The sequence below is a fragment of the Heptranchias perlo genome, unplaced genomic scaffold (assembly GCF_035084215.1).
Source record: "Heptranchias perlo isolate sHepPer1 unplaced genomic scaffold, sHepPer1.hap1 HAP1_SCAFFOLD_1282, whole genome shotgun sequence".
NCBI lineage: Eukaryota > Metazoa > Chordata > Chondrichthyes > Hexanchiformes > Hexanchidae > Heptranchias > Heptranchias perlo.
In genome coordinates, this window is record NW_027138519.1 from 24,787 (window position 1) to 40,319 (window position 15,533).

The following is a 15,533-nucleotide window of genomic DNA, read 5'->3' on the forward strand; positions in this document are numbered from 1 at the left end:
TGGGAACTCCTGTGCATCCTCTGGAAGATGTCATTTAAAGCAGTGTGAGCAACCATTGCCCCTCTTGCGCGCACTTTTCCAGTGCGCCACATCTGCACGGCCCACTTCTCCTGGAAAAGCAGCTGGGTGGTGAGGAGGTACATCCCCTGTTGGGTGGGAGGGGAGTCATCCATCTTAAAACACTTCTTCCAGCAGAGGAAATGAAAATAAAAACTATGAACGCTGTAAATCTAAAATAAAACAAGAAAATCCTGGGAATATATGGCGCGTCCATCATCAATCATCTGAAAAGAGAAAAAAAAGGTTTTTAACAGAGCCATCTGTCCTGAAGATGAATTTCCCTCTTCTCAGATGCTGGTGGACCCGCTAGCATTTCCTGTTTTTATCTGAGTTGAAGAGCCTCCAGCGAGAAGCAGAGAGCCTCTGCATTCGTTCCTTTGGCCTTGAGCCAACGTCCCATCGAAAATACCTCCCTCCAGCCTCTCTGTACCTCTTCTTGATAACACAATCTCAGCAAGTTTCTCCGAAAGGGCTCCCAGAGACGGTGGTCACTGCGGTTCCTCCGTATGCCGCTGTAACTAACTGTTGATCTCCTCCTTGTCGGTTTTCAGAGTTGGCAAGAGAGCTGCAATTCTCAGTGAACGACATCAACAAGATCCGGGTGGAGAACCCCAACTCGCTGCTTGAGCAGAGCGCTGCACTCCTCAACCTGTGGGCCAGCCACGAGGGAAAGAGAGCCAAAAGTAGGTGCAAAAATATAACCTGGGCCACCGCTATGTTCGCCGAAACCAAGTGGCATAAAAAGAAACAAACTTTTAAAAAAAGGTACAAGAGCATAATTTAAAAGAAATGTATTTTTCTGGACAAAAGTAAGAATGTGAAACAGACTCCCAGCTAAAGCAGCTGATGCTGTTTCAAGAGAGGAATTGGATAGATGTTTGGTTGGGAACTGTATTGATGTCCAAGTGCAGACTTACATACTCCACAGGATACATTGGTGCTTGTCCTGCTGGGCTCGGGATGGTAGGGGGTCTATGAGCCATGGCATTCGTCAGGTGCAGTCGTTCTGCTGTCCGGAACCAGAGACCAGGGCTGAATAGTAGAGATGTGGGGACTGATGAATATTCCGAAGTTTTGCTTGGGTCAGGAATCCTTGAAGGGGTTAAATGGGTTTGGGAGAGTCCTTGGCAGGTACGAGATAGATGGGCTTGTCTGGGGAATCATGGGCATTCAGTTTCAGCAAAGATCATCGTGCCTGTGCCAGTGTGAGCTCCCCGTCAGAGCTCTGCAATGCCACAGGCTGGATGGCCTCTTCTCATTCCATGTGTCATGATATTTTGAAGGGCGTTGAACAGAACCATGAACAAACAATGTGAGGCAATTGAACAAGGAGTTCAATACAATTATGCCGATATAATATATCCAGCCTGCTGTTTCCCATTGAATCAACTGCAAACGATTTCTGAGAAGAATGAAGGAATCTTGTCCCGGTTATTAATCGTTCAGTGGGCGGTATCTGCCACTGACAACACAGAATACAATGGCAACCATTGTCCATGTTCATACTTACCACCAGCATAAAGTTGCAAACTAAAGTGAAAAAATCTACCTCGGAAACTTAATGGTGCATTTATTTATATATATGTAATAAAAAACACAGCTGTATCGGAGCGATTGGAAAGGTCACAAGGATGGCTCGTGTTGGTCATACAAACAGCATACTTGTGTAGTGAGGGATGGCCTTCTCAGGTTAGGTTAGAGGGAGCTTTACTCTCCACATAACCCATGTTATACCTGACCTGGGCATGTGTTCACCATGAAGAGCCATCACCAGGATGGGTGCAAATGAGAGAAAAGAACATGGGGTGTTATTCTGAAGAGTAACGATGGGGATTTAGGTGGTGAATGTGCACTGGAAGGGAAGAAGGGCTGGCAACTCGCAGGAAGTTCGGAGTAACACGGAAAGTCAGGCAGAACTTTTTATTCCGTAAAGTATAAAGTTTATGAATACGACCCAGAGAAAGCCATCGAAGTGAACAGTGCAAATTGGCTCAAGAATGTGTTTGCGGAGAGAGAAGGGACTGAGGGATCTGGTGAGTAAGTGTGAAAAGAGATGGGCTTTTTCTGTCCCAAAAAGTTCTTAATGTTCTGAACTCTGTTTTTCAATGAGCACAATGAAAGGACGAGGTATTGTTATCATTCACCATATTGACCTGATGCTTCTGTCTTGTCAGTGGAAAGTTTGCATTCAGCCCTGAAGAATATTGACCGGAATGACATAGTGAGTATGCTGGAGGGGTCCAATATAAACAGCCGTACTCTGAAAGGGAATAAAAGGCATGCAGAAAGAGACCACAGCCTGTCTCCTGCTGTAAATGGTAAGTATGAACTCCACTGTTTTTGGTCCCTCTTGACCTGTCCTTGGCTTGCAAGCCAGAAATTCTTGACACCCCTATAAGAAAGGTTACGTAACACATGGAGGCTGTGTTATCATTTAAAGGTGCACAGTGAAGTCAGCCATCCATAGTACTCCAAACAATTTAATCCCCAATCTTCAGTTGCCTGCATATTGTCTCCATATGACTGCGTTGAAACCATAACTGTGTTTTAAAAAAGGAAATTAAAAGCCCGAAAGAAGCAGCAGCTCATGACAGTCTCCTGCAATGTTCCAGCCGACTTGTGGACTGGACTCAGATTCTGGTCCTGCCAAGTGATAAAACATGGATGTGAGCCCATGTTCTGATTCTCGATGATGTTTTGTGTGTTAGAACACTACCCGACACTCCCACCAGGTGGGGAAAAACAGTGTTGAGCAGACCTGACAATTCATTGCTTTAAGATCCTGATTTGGCAAATCAAAAATAGGATGCGTTCTCTTCAAGCAATGAATTATTGCTGCCTTCCAGTTAAAATCCAACTCAGGTCGATTGAAACCAATCAATCTATTTCACTCTGAGCAGTGAATGTCACCGCTGTAACAGGTTAACCAGATCATCTTATAACCTAAACCCAACTAGCTGGATTTTGACCGATTATCAACACCCACTCGTTATGGGCACATTGATTATTAAAAGCATCTGCAGGCAGGAGTGTAACTGAGTAAAAGGCCTGATGTTCAGTGTGCTTGTATGCAGTCGGGATGTTGTGGAGTATCCCACATCCCACTATCTTTACTGCAATAAAAACCTTGCAACATGAAATTGTTTCCCCTTCAACTCGACATGCACTTGATGTTGCTGGTTCATGGGGTATTAAATAGTTGGAGCATGTGCAGATGCTTCATGGGAATCCGAACCACTCTGGACTGCCCTCTGCTGTCAGTCTATCTCACTGCGACCTAAAGCAGAATCACATCCATGCACGGTAAGATAACTCTGTGTTTCGAGCTGAATTCTTATTGTTCTGTGTTTGTCAAACATTTTTCTTCTGGTTGTCAGCAGTTTACTTCCTGTGCCAAAGGTGAAACTATTTAAACTTTCTGTCACCTCTCTACTTCTGACCTCTGACCTCATGTCGATATCTGGCTTTGTGCCATCTTCTGCACTGCATGTCCACTGTCTCCATCTCTACATCTCAGTTTAGATAGTATTTTCCTAGGGAATTATGAGATAGCAGATTGCACTCCCAATATTGAAAGCACAGAGTGGGGTCAATAAGCCTTTCATACCAAACTCTAGCATTGTTGATATTTACGGCTTTTAGTAATCCTAAAAGTACACGAAAGATTTCCCATAAAAACTTTCTTGGCCTTTTCCTTCATGGAGCCTCTTTCACTCCACAAAGTATAACAGCAATACTCGCATTTTATACAATGCCTTATCATGTCGAAATGTCCTTTAAGTGTTTCACTTTTGAAGTTCACTGACTGTTGTCATGTCGGCCAACACAAGTCCACTGTGACTCAGGAATTCCCGGCAGACAGCAATCGCTAGCTGGGACTGTCGACCTCTCCATTACCCAGGGGATGGTGCAAGCCAATTAGCTAATGACCAACTCAGACACCTCCTATCAACTCCAAATGGGCTCGCTCAGACTGCGACTGCCTCCTTGACTTCCATGACAACTGTTTCAGCTGCCATGTCACTCCATTTTTAACATAAATTTGCCCAGCAGCGCACACACAGGGAAACATGGAAGGATTCCACATGCTCCCAAGCAAGAGTTGGGATGTCTTGTTGAAGTTGTACAAGACATTAGTAAGGCCACACTTGGAATACTGTGTACAGTTCTGGTCACCCTATTATAGAAAGGATATTATTAAACTAGAAAGAGTGCAGAAAAGATTTACTGGGATGCTACCGGGACTTGATGGTTTGACTTATAGGGAGACGTTGGATAGACTGAGACTTTTTTTTCCTAGAGAGTAGGAGGTTAAGGGGTGATCTTATAGAAGTCTATAAAATAATGAGGGGCATAGATAAGGTAGATAGTCAAAATCTTTTCCCAAAGGTAGGGGAGTCTATAACGAGGGGGCATAGATTTAAGGTGAGAGGGGAGAGATACAAAAGGGTCCAGAGGGGCAATTTTTTCACTCAAAGGGTGTTGAGTGTCTGGAACGAGCTGCCAGAGGCAGTAGTAGAGGCGGGTACAATTTTGTCTTTTAAAAAGCATTTGGACAGTTACATGGGTAAGATGGGTATAGAGGGATATGGGCCAAGTGCAGGCAATTGGGACTAGCGTAGTGGTATAAACTGGGCGACATGGACATGTTGGGCCGAAGGGCCTGTTTCCATGTTGTAAACTTCTATGATTCAAGAATATCATTTCATACCTTGTACCAGTAAAGAACAAAAGCAACTTGCATTTCTGTAGCGCCTTTAATGTCGCAAAACATCCCAAGGCGCTTCACAGCAGCGATTATCAAACAAAAATATCCACCAAGCCAAAGAAGGAGACATTAGGATTGGTGACCAAAAGCTGAGTCAAAGAGATAGGTTTTAAGGAATGTCTTAAAGGAGATGGAGAGGCGGAGAGGTTTAGAGAGGTTCAGAGGTTAGGGATTAGACAGCTGAAGACAAGCTGGGGAGGCACAAGAGGCAAGAATAGGAGGAGCACAGAGGGTTATAGGGCTGGAGGAGGTTACACAGATAGGGAGGGGCGAGGCCATGGAGGGATTTGAACACAAGGATGAGAATTTTAAATGCGAGGCATTGGTAGACCGGGAGCCAATGTAGGTCAGCGAGCACAGGGGTGATGGGTGAACGGGACTTGGTGTGAGTTAGGATACGGGCAGCAGAGTTTTGGATGAGCTCAAGTTTATGGAGGGTGGAAGATAAGAGGCCGGCCAGGAGAGCATTGGAATAGACGGGTCCGGAGGGAACAAAGGCACAGATGAGGACTTCAGCAGCAAATGGGCTGAGGCAGGGGCAGAGATGGGCGATATTACAAAGGTAGAAGTAGGTGGTCTTGGTGATGGAGAGGATAGAAAGGTTTCCATTTCATCTGATGTCAAACAATCCCTCGATCAGACTGTCATACACCAGTATCGTCAATAACTGTGGAGCAGCCCATGGCCTTGCCTGCACAGAAATTCCTGCTGTCTATCCAACTCTCGGTGATGAAGAAAGCTCCATGTAGGCAACAGGTCTTGGAGGGTGGGGAAAGGGGATGGTTTAGAACTAGAGCCGGCCATAAAATTTGTCCAAGGAGTTGTAGTTCAAAAAATACAGATTGGGAACTGATCTGAAGGTGATCCTCATGCCTTGGATAAATGGGATGGATTCATTATCCCAATGCTATATTTTACATTACATAATTTCCCTAGGAATACTGAAAGAGATGTTTCATTCATTCAGTGAAATTAATGTTGGAAGCTGAAAGTTGCTTGCACGTGACTGAATTGTGCTTTAATGTGAACATCATTTCGAGTGGGCAGCCATCAAAAATAAATCATCTGTAAAATGTAAAGCCGAGACTTAAGCAGGAATCCAGAGTGATAGACATACTTTGTCAGATTGTCCCCCCGTCACATGGCACATCTTCCTGGGGGATTGAGTGTCTCTGCCCCATTCGGTCCTGCACCACAGCAGGAAGGAATTCGGTTTCCAGAGTAGCTCATCACATTGATTGTGAAGGAAGAAAGCCTTTGGAAACTCAAAAGTCCTGAAAAGCAAAGATTTTTCTTCTCTCACTCAAAAACCGTTGTTGTGTTTGCTCTGTGCCCGCTGTGCTGCTTGTTGTTGTGTCATTTCACATGTAGCTGTTCCTTCTTTATGTCATTGAAGTAGAAAATAATGTGTTTTTTAAATTAAAGCATCTTTCACAAGCACCATGTAAGTCAGGTCATAGGTAAAGACAGGAGACATCATCCTTAGGATGCCGTTCCGTTTTATCAGACATTGTGGTAGACTTTGACCTTTGGGCAGCCAATCAGTGGAGCGCACCGAACGACCGCCCACCCATACCGGCGGCAAAGAAGCCGCCGTGATTTTGAGGCCCCGAGCCTCAATCGAATCCGACCGGTGAGCTGCGGACTTCAAACGGGTGTCCTGAGGCAGCTCGGTGATTTTGGGCCACAGAAATGTTGGTTAGTTGAGGCACCAGAGACAGGTAAGTCCTGAGGCAGGGATGAGGGGAGGCCGAAGAATGTTGCCACAGGCCTATTGTCAGGATGACCAGTGCGGTAAAGCTACCAACCCCATTTTGAGGCCATTACCTCTCCGTTAATGCCGATTTTGGCAATTTAAATCCAACCCCATTGTGTCCTGAGTCCTCATGGATTTCCCTTCCTGTATCCCATCTTCACTGAGCCACACGGCCTATCCCTTTTCTCCTACGATCTACAGTAATATCGCTACTGATGTCAAGGCCAAAAAACACAGTAAGTCATTCTTAAGTTCCATGATCTTTCTTAAGATGCTGTTCCTCTGAAAAATATTAGCCCTTGTGGCTTCCTCTTCCTTGTGGTCCATTCTTAGCCTTTACTGACTCATTAAAGGTGTTAATTTTGGAATTGTAGCGTAACTGTAAATGACTGCCTCCAATTTTTATTACTTTCCACTATGGACAAAAGATTTTGCTGAAATAACTTTAGGCACAGATGTGCTTGTACCACTAAAATGAAGGCTGTAAACATTGAGACCAAACCATTGAGATGCAAGTTGCACCAAACAAAATACCGACAATTAAAAGCCTCAATAAGTTATCAATAGTTGTGTTTACGGACACACCTTTAGGCCTCTCGTGGTCACCTGTTTTACATCCAGTGGTTGGTCAGATGTTGTGGACCGTGCAGTGTTGAACTACATATTGCAGGGGCTCAGTCAGCTTCTTTTCATCCATCACAAGGATCCTCTAGGTTTACTGTGCAAAGTAAGTGCCTCCAGATCAGCTTTGATATTAGCCAGTTGCAGCTGAGAGCTCCTTTCTCTCCGCTGTTAGCCTCTGAATGCACCTCAGTCCAAGTCCGAGTTAGGGCACTGACTGTTATATTTCCCATTGTTTCCTTTTGTCTTTCTGAGGAACATTGTCAAAGGAGTGGCATCTGACATTGAGTCTGAGGTTATCTTTGTCCTGTGTACATGGATTGACAGGGGCCAAACTCATTTTATCAGGATCTTTCACGGTCAATAAAATGAAGACTGTATCAGGGTTTTACTGGATCAGTGAATGCTGTGGACTGAGAACGTCCCATAATTGAAAGGAAGCTCAAGATACCAATGGAGTGTTTGCGCCCATCCCGATAGGAGTATCCAGCCAGGATCTTTGAGACCAATTTAGCGCTGGGCATCTTTAAGCGAGCTTATTCTCATCACTTATTGAGTGCGGCAAGCCAGTCTACACGTGCACAGTTGTGGACAATTTTTGTGTTTCATTTGGGTGACGGAGGAGTGTGATTCCCATTGGTTTTGGCACAGCAAGGGACAGTACAGACATGAGGTGAGGCGAGGCAGAGTGCCGAAAGGAATGATGGTGTGTTAGAAAGCATTCCATTGATTTGTTTATTGCTACTTGATTGAATATGGGTATTTTTTCACTGCAAATTAATAAATATATCTCGAATATATCTTTATTTGTTCCCTATAATTCTATTAACCACAGCAGCATGTCTGACAGGTGAAGCAGTAATTGACTAACCAGAGCCTTTTTCTGCTCCACCTGTAATATTAGCTGCAATTACCCATCCCTTCCTTGAATTGTGTCACACTTTGTAATGTATTACTTCATATGCTTGTAGTCCTGCCATTCCGAGTGAAATCAGTGTTAACATCAATGCTAAAAGGAGCTGTAAACTCAGCACCAGAAAAATTTCGTAGCGTCAAATTGCATATCCTGAGAAGCTGAGGGCTTCTGGTATGATGCTCGCAAGCGAGCTACTCCCTCATGTCTGGGACTGTATTTCTTAACACCAACTTCATTATATGAAGGTTGAGAGACCGGCACATTGTGTGCCCGGTGTAGTCCGGGAAATAATACTCGAGAGCAAGACGAGCAGTTTTGCTGATGGAGAAAGATATATTTGCAAGTCAAGTGAATGTTGCAGCTGTACAGATTTGATCTTTGAGCCACTGTGCACTTGTACCTGGTGTATGCTATTGTTATGCTGGGTACCTGGTGTTATTGCTGAGGAAACCAAGCTGAGAGGCATGAGGATGCTGCTCTTTGCAGACTGGTAACAGATGAAGCATTGACCTCCTATACTTGTTCCGGCTCACCAATGGCCACCAAGCTTCCTCGCAGTCGGAAACATAATAATCACTTGGGCTTTGAAACAGCTTGATAAGCAAGTGCTGAAGGTCCAACCTTCTCAACAGAGCGTTGGATGGTGGATTCTCAACACTGCCGATCTTATCTCAACACAACTGCTCTTCCTAGAACTGATGATGGCAGCTTCCAGATCGAAAATTCTTAAACTCATTTTATTTTTAGTGGCAGATGATTAGTAAAATCCCACCCTTCATTTTGTGGCAAAGTAGTCCAATTTGGACAGTTTAAATACCTCTAGTGATATCCGGTTGAAGTGCCAAAGGTTTGCGATGGAACTTAACTCGATTGGATGACAAGATCCTTTTCCCTCAAAAACCAGAGTTCAAAGCTCCAATTAAAAAGGATTACAGGTCATCTGTCTGTTTATCTCTCGGCGCATCACATTTACAATCCTTCTTGCCAACTCTAAATCCCTTCATGGCCTCACCACGCCCTACCCTTTAAAGCCTGCCCCAGCCTCAGTCCCCTCCAGTGTCCTCTGGTCCTCTGACTCTGGCCTTCTTTGCATCCCTGATCCCGCTGCTCCATCACGTCCTGGCAGAACCTTTAGGCCTGTTAGCCCTACTCTCTGGCACTCCTTCCTTAAACCTCTGCAACTCTCAACTCTCTCCCTACCTTCGGAAGCATTCTCAAAAACCAGCTCTTCCACCAAGTGGCTGCTCACCTCTCCTAACTTTCCCACAGTGCTCCCCTTTTATCCTCAGTGAAGCACCTGAGACCATGTTTCTATGTGAAAGGTGCTCAATAAATGCATGTTTTTTTTGTAGTTGTATATGTTGTCGTGATGGCAAAGATTCTCAGTGTAGAGTTTGGCCACTTATCCATTTATCAGTGAACACAATCCCACAGCACAGAGCTACCCTCAGAACACATCATTCATAATTGGAACAGAAAGGTACAATTGCAAGTTATCCCTCTTCACAGAGAATTGACTGGCCGAATCCCCCTTCTCCTGAACTGCGCGTAGAAATCTGTAATGTGATATCCAGCAGAACCCATGTGCATGCACACACTAATACAACATTTTAATTAACAGCAATTTTAAGGTTCACAGTAAGGTCAGCTGAACCAATCCTGCATGTCGGTCTGAAATTCTTTCAGTATTTCTTCCTGGCAATGCACGTAATTCTGGAGCTTGAATGCCATTCCCACCCTTTTCAAAGCAGTGGAATTCAAACGCACTGGGTAAGACGTGTCTTAAGTTATGTCTGTGAAGAAACCAGGGCACTTGGTGTTAGAACTGAACCGAACCTGTCTGATGTGTTTGCTTCTTGTTTTGTTTTCTCACAGAATGGAATGATTTTGTACCAGCTTTGCGAGCTGTTAATTCCAGTAGTGCCAGGAAGATGGACCACATCCACTCACAAAGTTACTGTTTCCTTAACCAGGCCAAAAAAAATGGATCCTACGTTTTGCTGGAGTCTGAAAAAAAAAATCCCTTTATTTAATTGACTGCTTTAATTCCCCCAAACCCTCATGGATTTTTTTCTTAAATTACGAATGCATCGTGATCGGTTTCAATATTTTTGTAAGTTGGCCTAAATCTTTTGATCATTGAATTTTCTGCCCTGTGCCTCCCCAGTTTCTATAGGGATACATTTTTTACATGATTGATACAGGTTCTTGATCAATACTCCAGCAAAATTAATGATCCTATTCCAAAGGACTTGAACAACTGGCAAGCTAATTCTTCAGGCCATGAGAACACTCAAAAATTAATCCATTGTTTCTCAGGATCGCACACATTCTGAGTCTGTTTGAACAAGTCCTCTGTGTGCTTTTGATGTGCAAAAACAATTGGTGGATTGGGCTGTAAATAATCCTCCCTCACACGATTGGCTTCAGTCATGGTCAGGCTGTGTGTCCAGTTTCACCAACAGCACCTAATACGAGTCACACAGTTGACAGGTTGGTAACTGCATCAAAACAGGAACAATAGAGGACCCATGCATTCCAAAACTACCCAACTTTCACAAGAATTTGGTCGAGTAGATCCTTTTCAGTCATTAATAATCCGTGATATCACCCTTTGTGCACCTCAAAGACCTGCTGATGAAGTGGTGTCACTGGCGGCCTTTACCCTGGCAGCAAGTATACGAGAAGCTCGTCACTCCACATAGTTTAGGAGTAAGAAAGATGAACTAGGGATAAGAGAGATTTAATAGACAGCTGGGATAGGTGTAAATTCAGAGGCACACTTCTTTAAGGACAATGGGATGAATACCTTCAGGACCAGAGGTTTTAATGGAGTCCAGAAAATCCAATAGACCTGGTGTGGATATAACTTGGTATCAGTTATAACGGCCCAACAGGATGGATTAGTTACCATGATCATCGAGGCTGGAGTTGGAGTTAAAAAAATGAGTCCAAAAGGTCAGAGAACTAGCAACTGTACCATGATGAGTGGAAAAGGAAAGCAAAGTTATGTGAATAGACTGGAGAAGCTGGGGTTGTTCTCCTTAGAGCAGAGATTTGACAGAGGTGTTCAAAATCATGGAGGGTCTGGACAGAGTAGATAGAGAGAAACTGTTCCCATTGGCGGAAGGGTCAAGAACCAGAGGACACAGATTTAAGGTGATTGGCAAAAGAACCAAAGGGAACATGAGAAAAAACTTTCTTACACAGCGAGTGGTTCGGATTTGAATGCACTGCCAGAGTGGGTGGTGGAGACAGATTCAATCGTGGCCTTCAAAAGGGAATTGGATAAGTACTTGAAGGAAAAAATTTGCAGGGTTGCGGGGAAAGGACCGGAGAGTGGGACCAGCTGGATTACTCTCGCCCGAGAGCCGGCATGGACTTGATGGGCCGAATAGCCTCCTTCCGTGTTGTAACCATTCCATGATCCTAAGAAGGATTTATAGAAATTGCTAGAGACAACTTTGGCCATGGACCAGAAGAGTGGCTATGAGCATTGCAAGAAGATAATCAGTTCTTTTCAATTAAATTATTTTTCACGACGCTTAGTAAATTTACAGATGTTATGAGCAGAGATAAAATTAGCTCAGGATGCTTCAGGTTGATCAAGATGTGTCAGGCGGAATGATTGGCCCATGATATAGTGCCAGATATGACAGAAGGGGAAGAGCGAGAAATGAAACTTGCCATACCGGGTAGAATAACCTCAGTGACGTAACAGACACAGTTAGAAGGATCAGAAGAGTAAAGGGAGCCATTGGATCTGGGAAGAATCTTGAAAGTACATCCCAGTTGGCTGACTTATGGTGCCAAACAAGATGGGACTTCCTTCACAGGCTACTGCCCATGGTTCATCCCCCAGAACCTGACTGTTACCACATTTCCACCTGAACTGCCTCAAAACGCAGTTTCCCTCCATTGAAGATGTGAAGTTAATAAACCGAGAAAAGCTCTTAACCCGATCTCCAGCACAAACAGAAAGCTAATCAAGATTCAGTGCTGTACTTCAACAAGCCTGTTAGAACTTGTGTCTAGTCGAGTCCTTGGCTTTTGAGTGTGTTGCTATTGTCATTGGGATGTTAAAACCAACAAGCAGCAAGGGGCCTTGAGGCCGTTGGCTGTATGATTAAGGTCATACGTTCCATGTCTTGGGTGGAACACAAGGTCATGGATATTTGTTAGATACAGGGAATAAAATTGGCAAGAACATCTCGCTTGTTACAGACAGAAGAAAAACATGAGACCAGCAGGCAAGAGAAGGGAAGAGAATATGTTGAGATTCTCACTGGTTAGTTGTGCAGTGGAGTTGATTTTGATCCTTTATTAGAATATAAATGGAAACGAGGTTTATCCTTTATTTTATGTGCTTCTTTTAAACTTGTATCGGGGAAAAACAGAGTTTTCAGTGATTGATTTCAGCCATTTGTATGGGCTTGATCTCCCAGAGAGAAATTCTAGTCACCCTCCCCTGACTTCTTTTGCATCCACCTAAAGCTCTTCCCTCTTCTCCCTCCGGCTCAGTATCAACTCACTACCCTCCACCCTGTAAAGCTCATTGAGACTATGTATGTGATGAATGCCATCGAAATGGAATGTCTTTAATTTGTTCCCGTAATTGACAGTTTTCCCTGACTGGGTTATAACCCTTTGCACTGGACAGTTCCCCCCCCCCCCTCCTTGTATATTTTGCATTTTGTGCTTTTGTTTTGAAGCCTGAACTCAAAGCATGACCGACAAAAATTTGAATGGCCAATTTACCGCCCAAAGGTAGTCCCATGCCCTGCAGAGTTCAGCCTGTCCCACAGCTGCCAATGAAACCCACTGACATAATAGTATTGGTTGAATAAAGCCTCGTGGTCTAGGAGGCCTCCGGTGGTCCATCTTTCCTGCCCTCCTCTCCCAGTGTAATGAGTTATTGCAGGGTATGGCTTCTGCAGATGTGCTCTGTCTGCTTGTGTAGGTTTCACCTCAGTGCAAGATGAGATGCTTTCACCTGCTTCGCTTCAATACACGATGCCATCTCCACTTCAAGCTGACCAGTTCTGGAACGATGTCACAAGCCTGGACGTTATCCCCCTAGCACGCACTGACAACGATTCCCTGATGGAGATCTCAGATGTCAATGTTTGGTCATCAGGTGGTACGCCACCTCTAGTGGTAGCAGAAGACTCTTCACTGGACTGTAGCAAAGCTGATGAGTCAGACTCAGTAGACAAGCAACGAGATGAATCATTCCCTGCTGAAGGATTGAGTTCCTTGCATCTCACTGAGGAGGACACAGTGGATTCAGATGCCATCAATGGGCTGATGGATTTACTCGACAATGAAGGAGGTCAGAGGTCAGAGAGCAAAGCAGAGATGACAGAAGGAGAGAGTCCGGCCAAGCCGGCAGAGGAACTGAATACAGAGAATGGCATTTCTGTAATTGCAGGGCAACCAAAGGCACATGATAGATGGACAGGATCACCAACCTTGAGAAGAGAGACCATAGACTCCAAATGGCCAGACCAGAATGCAGACAGGTAAATAGGAACCTTACTTGGGATATTGAAATGTGCAGGCAAGTTCCAGTAATGCACATAAGGGAAACTCTAGCCCGCTGTATAATGCAAAGAGAACGTTTTGACAAAGTAATATGCAGACTTGCTTGTAATTCCATACAGTTGGTCCTTTTCACTTTCACATCAATGATCTTGTTTTGCATCCCTGTGGGCCGAGATAGAACATGCCGCCTGATTCAGTAGCTGAATACTGACAACACTAACAACCCTCAACCCAGCCCAGTAAATGGCAGCGTGACCAATTACCAGGAGTCACATCCCCAGCAGGGGCCTGAGATAACTGCTGGCTGCCTCTACAGGGTTGGGCAGTGTTGGCTGGGACATGTTGAGATTTATTCAGATTGCAAAGAGCCAGCTTAACAGATACAGTTTCCATTTATTTAACCTGAATGGGCCAATTTCCATCTTGTTGCTTTTTTTTAGGAGGGAAAGGGCTGTTTTCTTTTTAAGATTTTCCTTCCACTCCTCAGATTTCCCCACAGCATGTTCCATCTCCTGGCCGATAGAGAGTGTAAATAATCTGACCTCAAGCCTCTGTCCCTATTGCTCTGAACTTCTTAAAACCAAAAGCAGCAGGACTGCATATAAGTCGGTCTCAGACTCCACCTCCCCGCCTCAGAGGAAGAGTCTCAGTCCACTTGTCTTCTTTATCTTTGATTAGTTGAAGTTTTGCTTTTCATTCACATTTTCCTGTCTCTTTATTTTTCCCTGGAGATCAGAACCCAGACAGAATCCTGTCATAAAAGGTTTTAACATTTGAATATTGAAATTAGCCCCTTCCTGTGCGTGCCTCTTCACCAGGAACCGGATTGAGACTGTCTGCACAGAACGAACCCGTGACCAAGGTGGAGCAATAGGAATCTTGTGTCTCCTGGGCATGAAAGGGTAAAGCTCCAGCAAAATCTATCACCTAGTTTCTCATTATGAAGTAGCTCCTTTCACCCCTTGCTTGTGCTGATTTAAAGCCAGTTCTGAGATCCAGACCCATCCACGTACCTTACAACACCCTTCGCATCTCCAGAAAGGGGCTAATTTTGTACCAATGTGTTTTTTTCTTCCCCCCAAAGGTCTCAGGCATTACCTTACAGCTCCATTGTGTCATACCAAACAGTCCACGAGGAGAGAGCAAGGGTGCCTGAGTTTGAAGGGACCTCTGTAGCGACCTCAATAGCGGAGTCCTGGAAGCCTGGTTTCATCACATCACAGAAGGAGGCTTGGGCTGAGGTGCTTGAACAGAGGCCTGTGGAGATTTTGCCTCACATTGGAAAGCTGGAATCAAGCAGACTGAGGGTGACTGAGGAGAGGCTGCTGCAGCCAGTGGAAGACAGGGTGCAGCTGCGGTCGCTGCACTACTTTGATCTGGAAGATATGGAGAACCCCCTTTGTTTGTCCTCGGGGGGCACGGAGTTTCAGCGTCGCATTGATCCGCGGAGCAGCTGGATAACCGTGGAAGAGGAAGAGGTGAATTCAAGTGAGGAGGTGAGAGGCTTTTTCCTTATCTTTGACCATTAGACATACCTTAGCAACACGGACTGGGGGGAACTCGAGAGAGAACTCCATAATTGCTCAAACCGAAAAACTAAGAGTGTTGTGCGTTGCCAACATCGTAAAGTGGTTGGGTTTAAGTTAGATACTTCGCCCTCAACCACCCAACCAGTCCTTCACCAAGTCCACTGCACACCTTTTAAATCAAGATATCACTGGATATCAGAGTCTTGTGAATCCCCTGTCTTCAATGCCTCCGAATACCACACATCATTCCCCATCTAACAATGTGGGCACAGGGCTTGCTGACAAGTTTCTGCCAGTGTCACAAAATATTGAACCGAGAACGGTCGCATAGAAAAGCAG

The 15,533-nt window shown here is 44.7% G+C and overlaps 1 protein-coding gene across 1 annotated transcript in view; it reads left to right on the forward strand.

Moving 5' to 3' along the window:
- LOC137308314 (ankyrin-1-like) overlaps positions 1 to 15,209 on the forward strand; it is a gene marked incomplete at its 5' end in the record, with an annotated part of 39,556 nt that extends 24,347 nt beyond the window's left edge. Inside the window, 4 exons of the mRNA XM_067977113.1 lie at positions 612 to 743; positions 2,235 to 2,378; positions 13,082 to 13,643; positions 14,750 to 15,209. Of these exons, the coding sequence (XP_067833214.1) occupies positions 612 to 743; positions 2,235 to 2,378; positions 13,082 to 13,643; positions 14,750 to 15,194 (1,283 nt within the window). The remainder of the gene's footprint in view (positions 1 to 611; positions 744 to 2,234; positions 2,379 to 13,081; positions 13,644 to 14,749) is intronic.
- Positions 15,210 to 15,533: the final 324 nt, after the last annotated feature.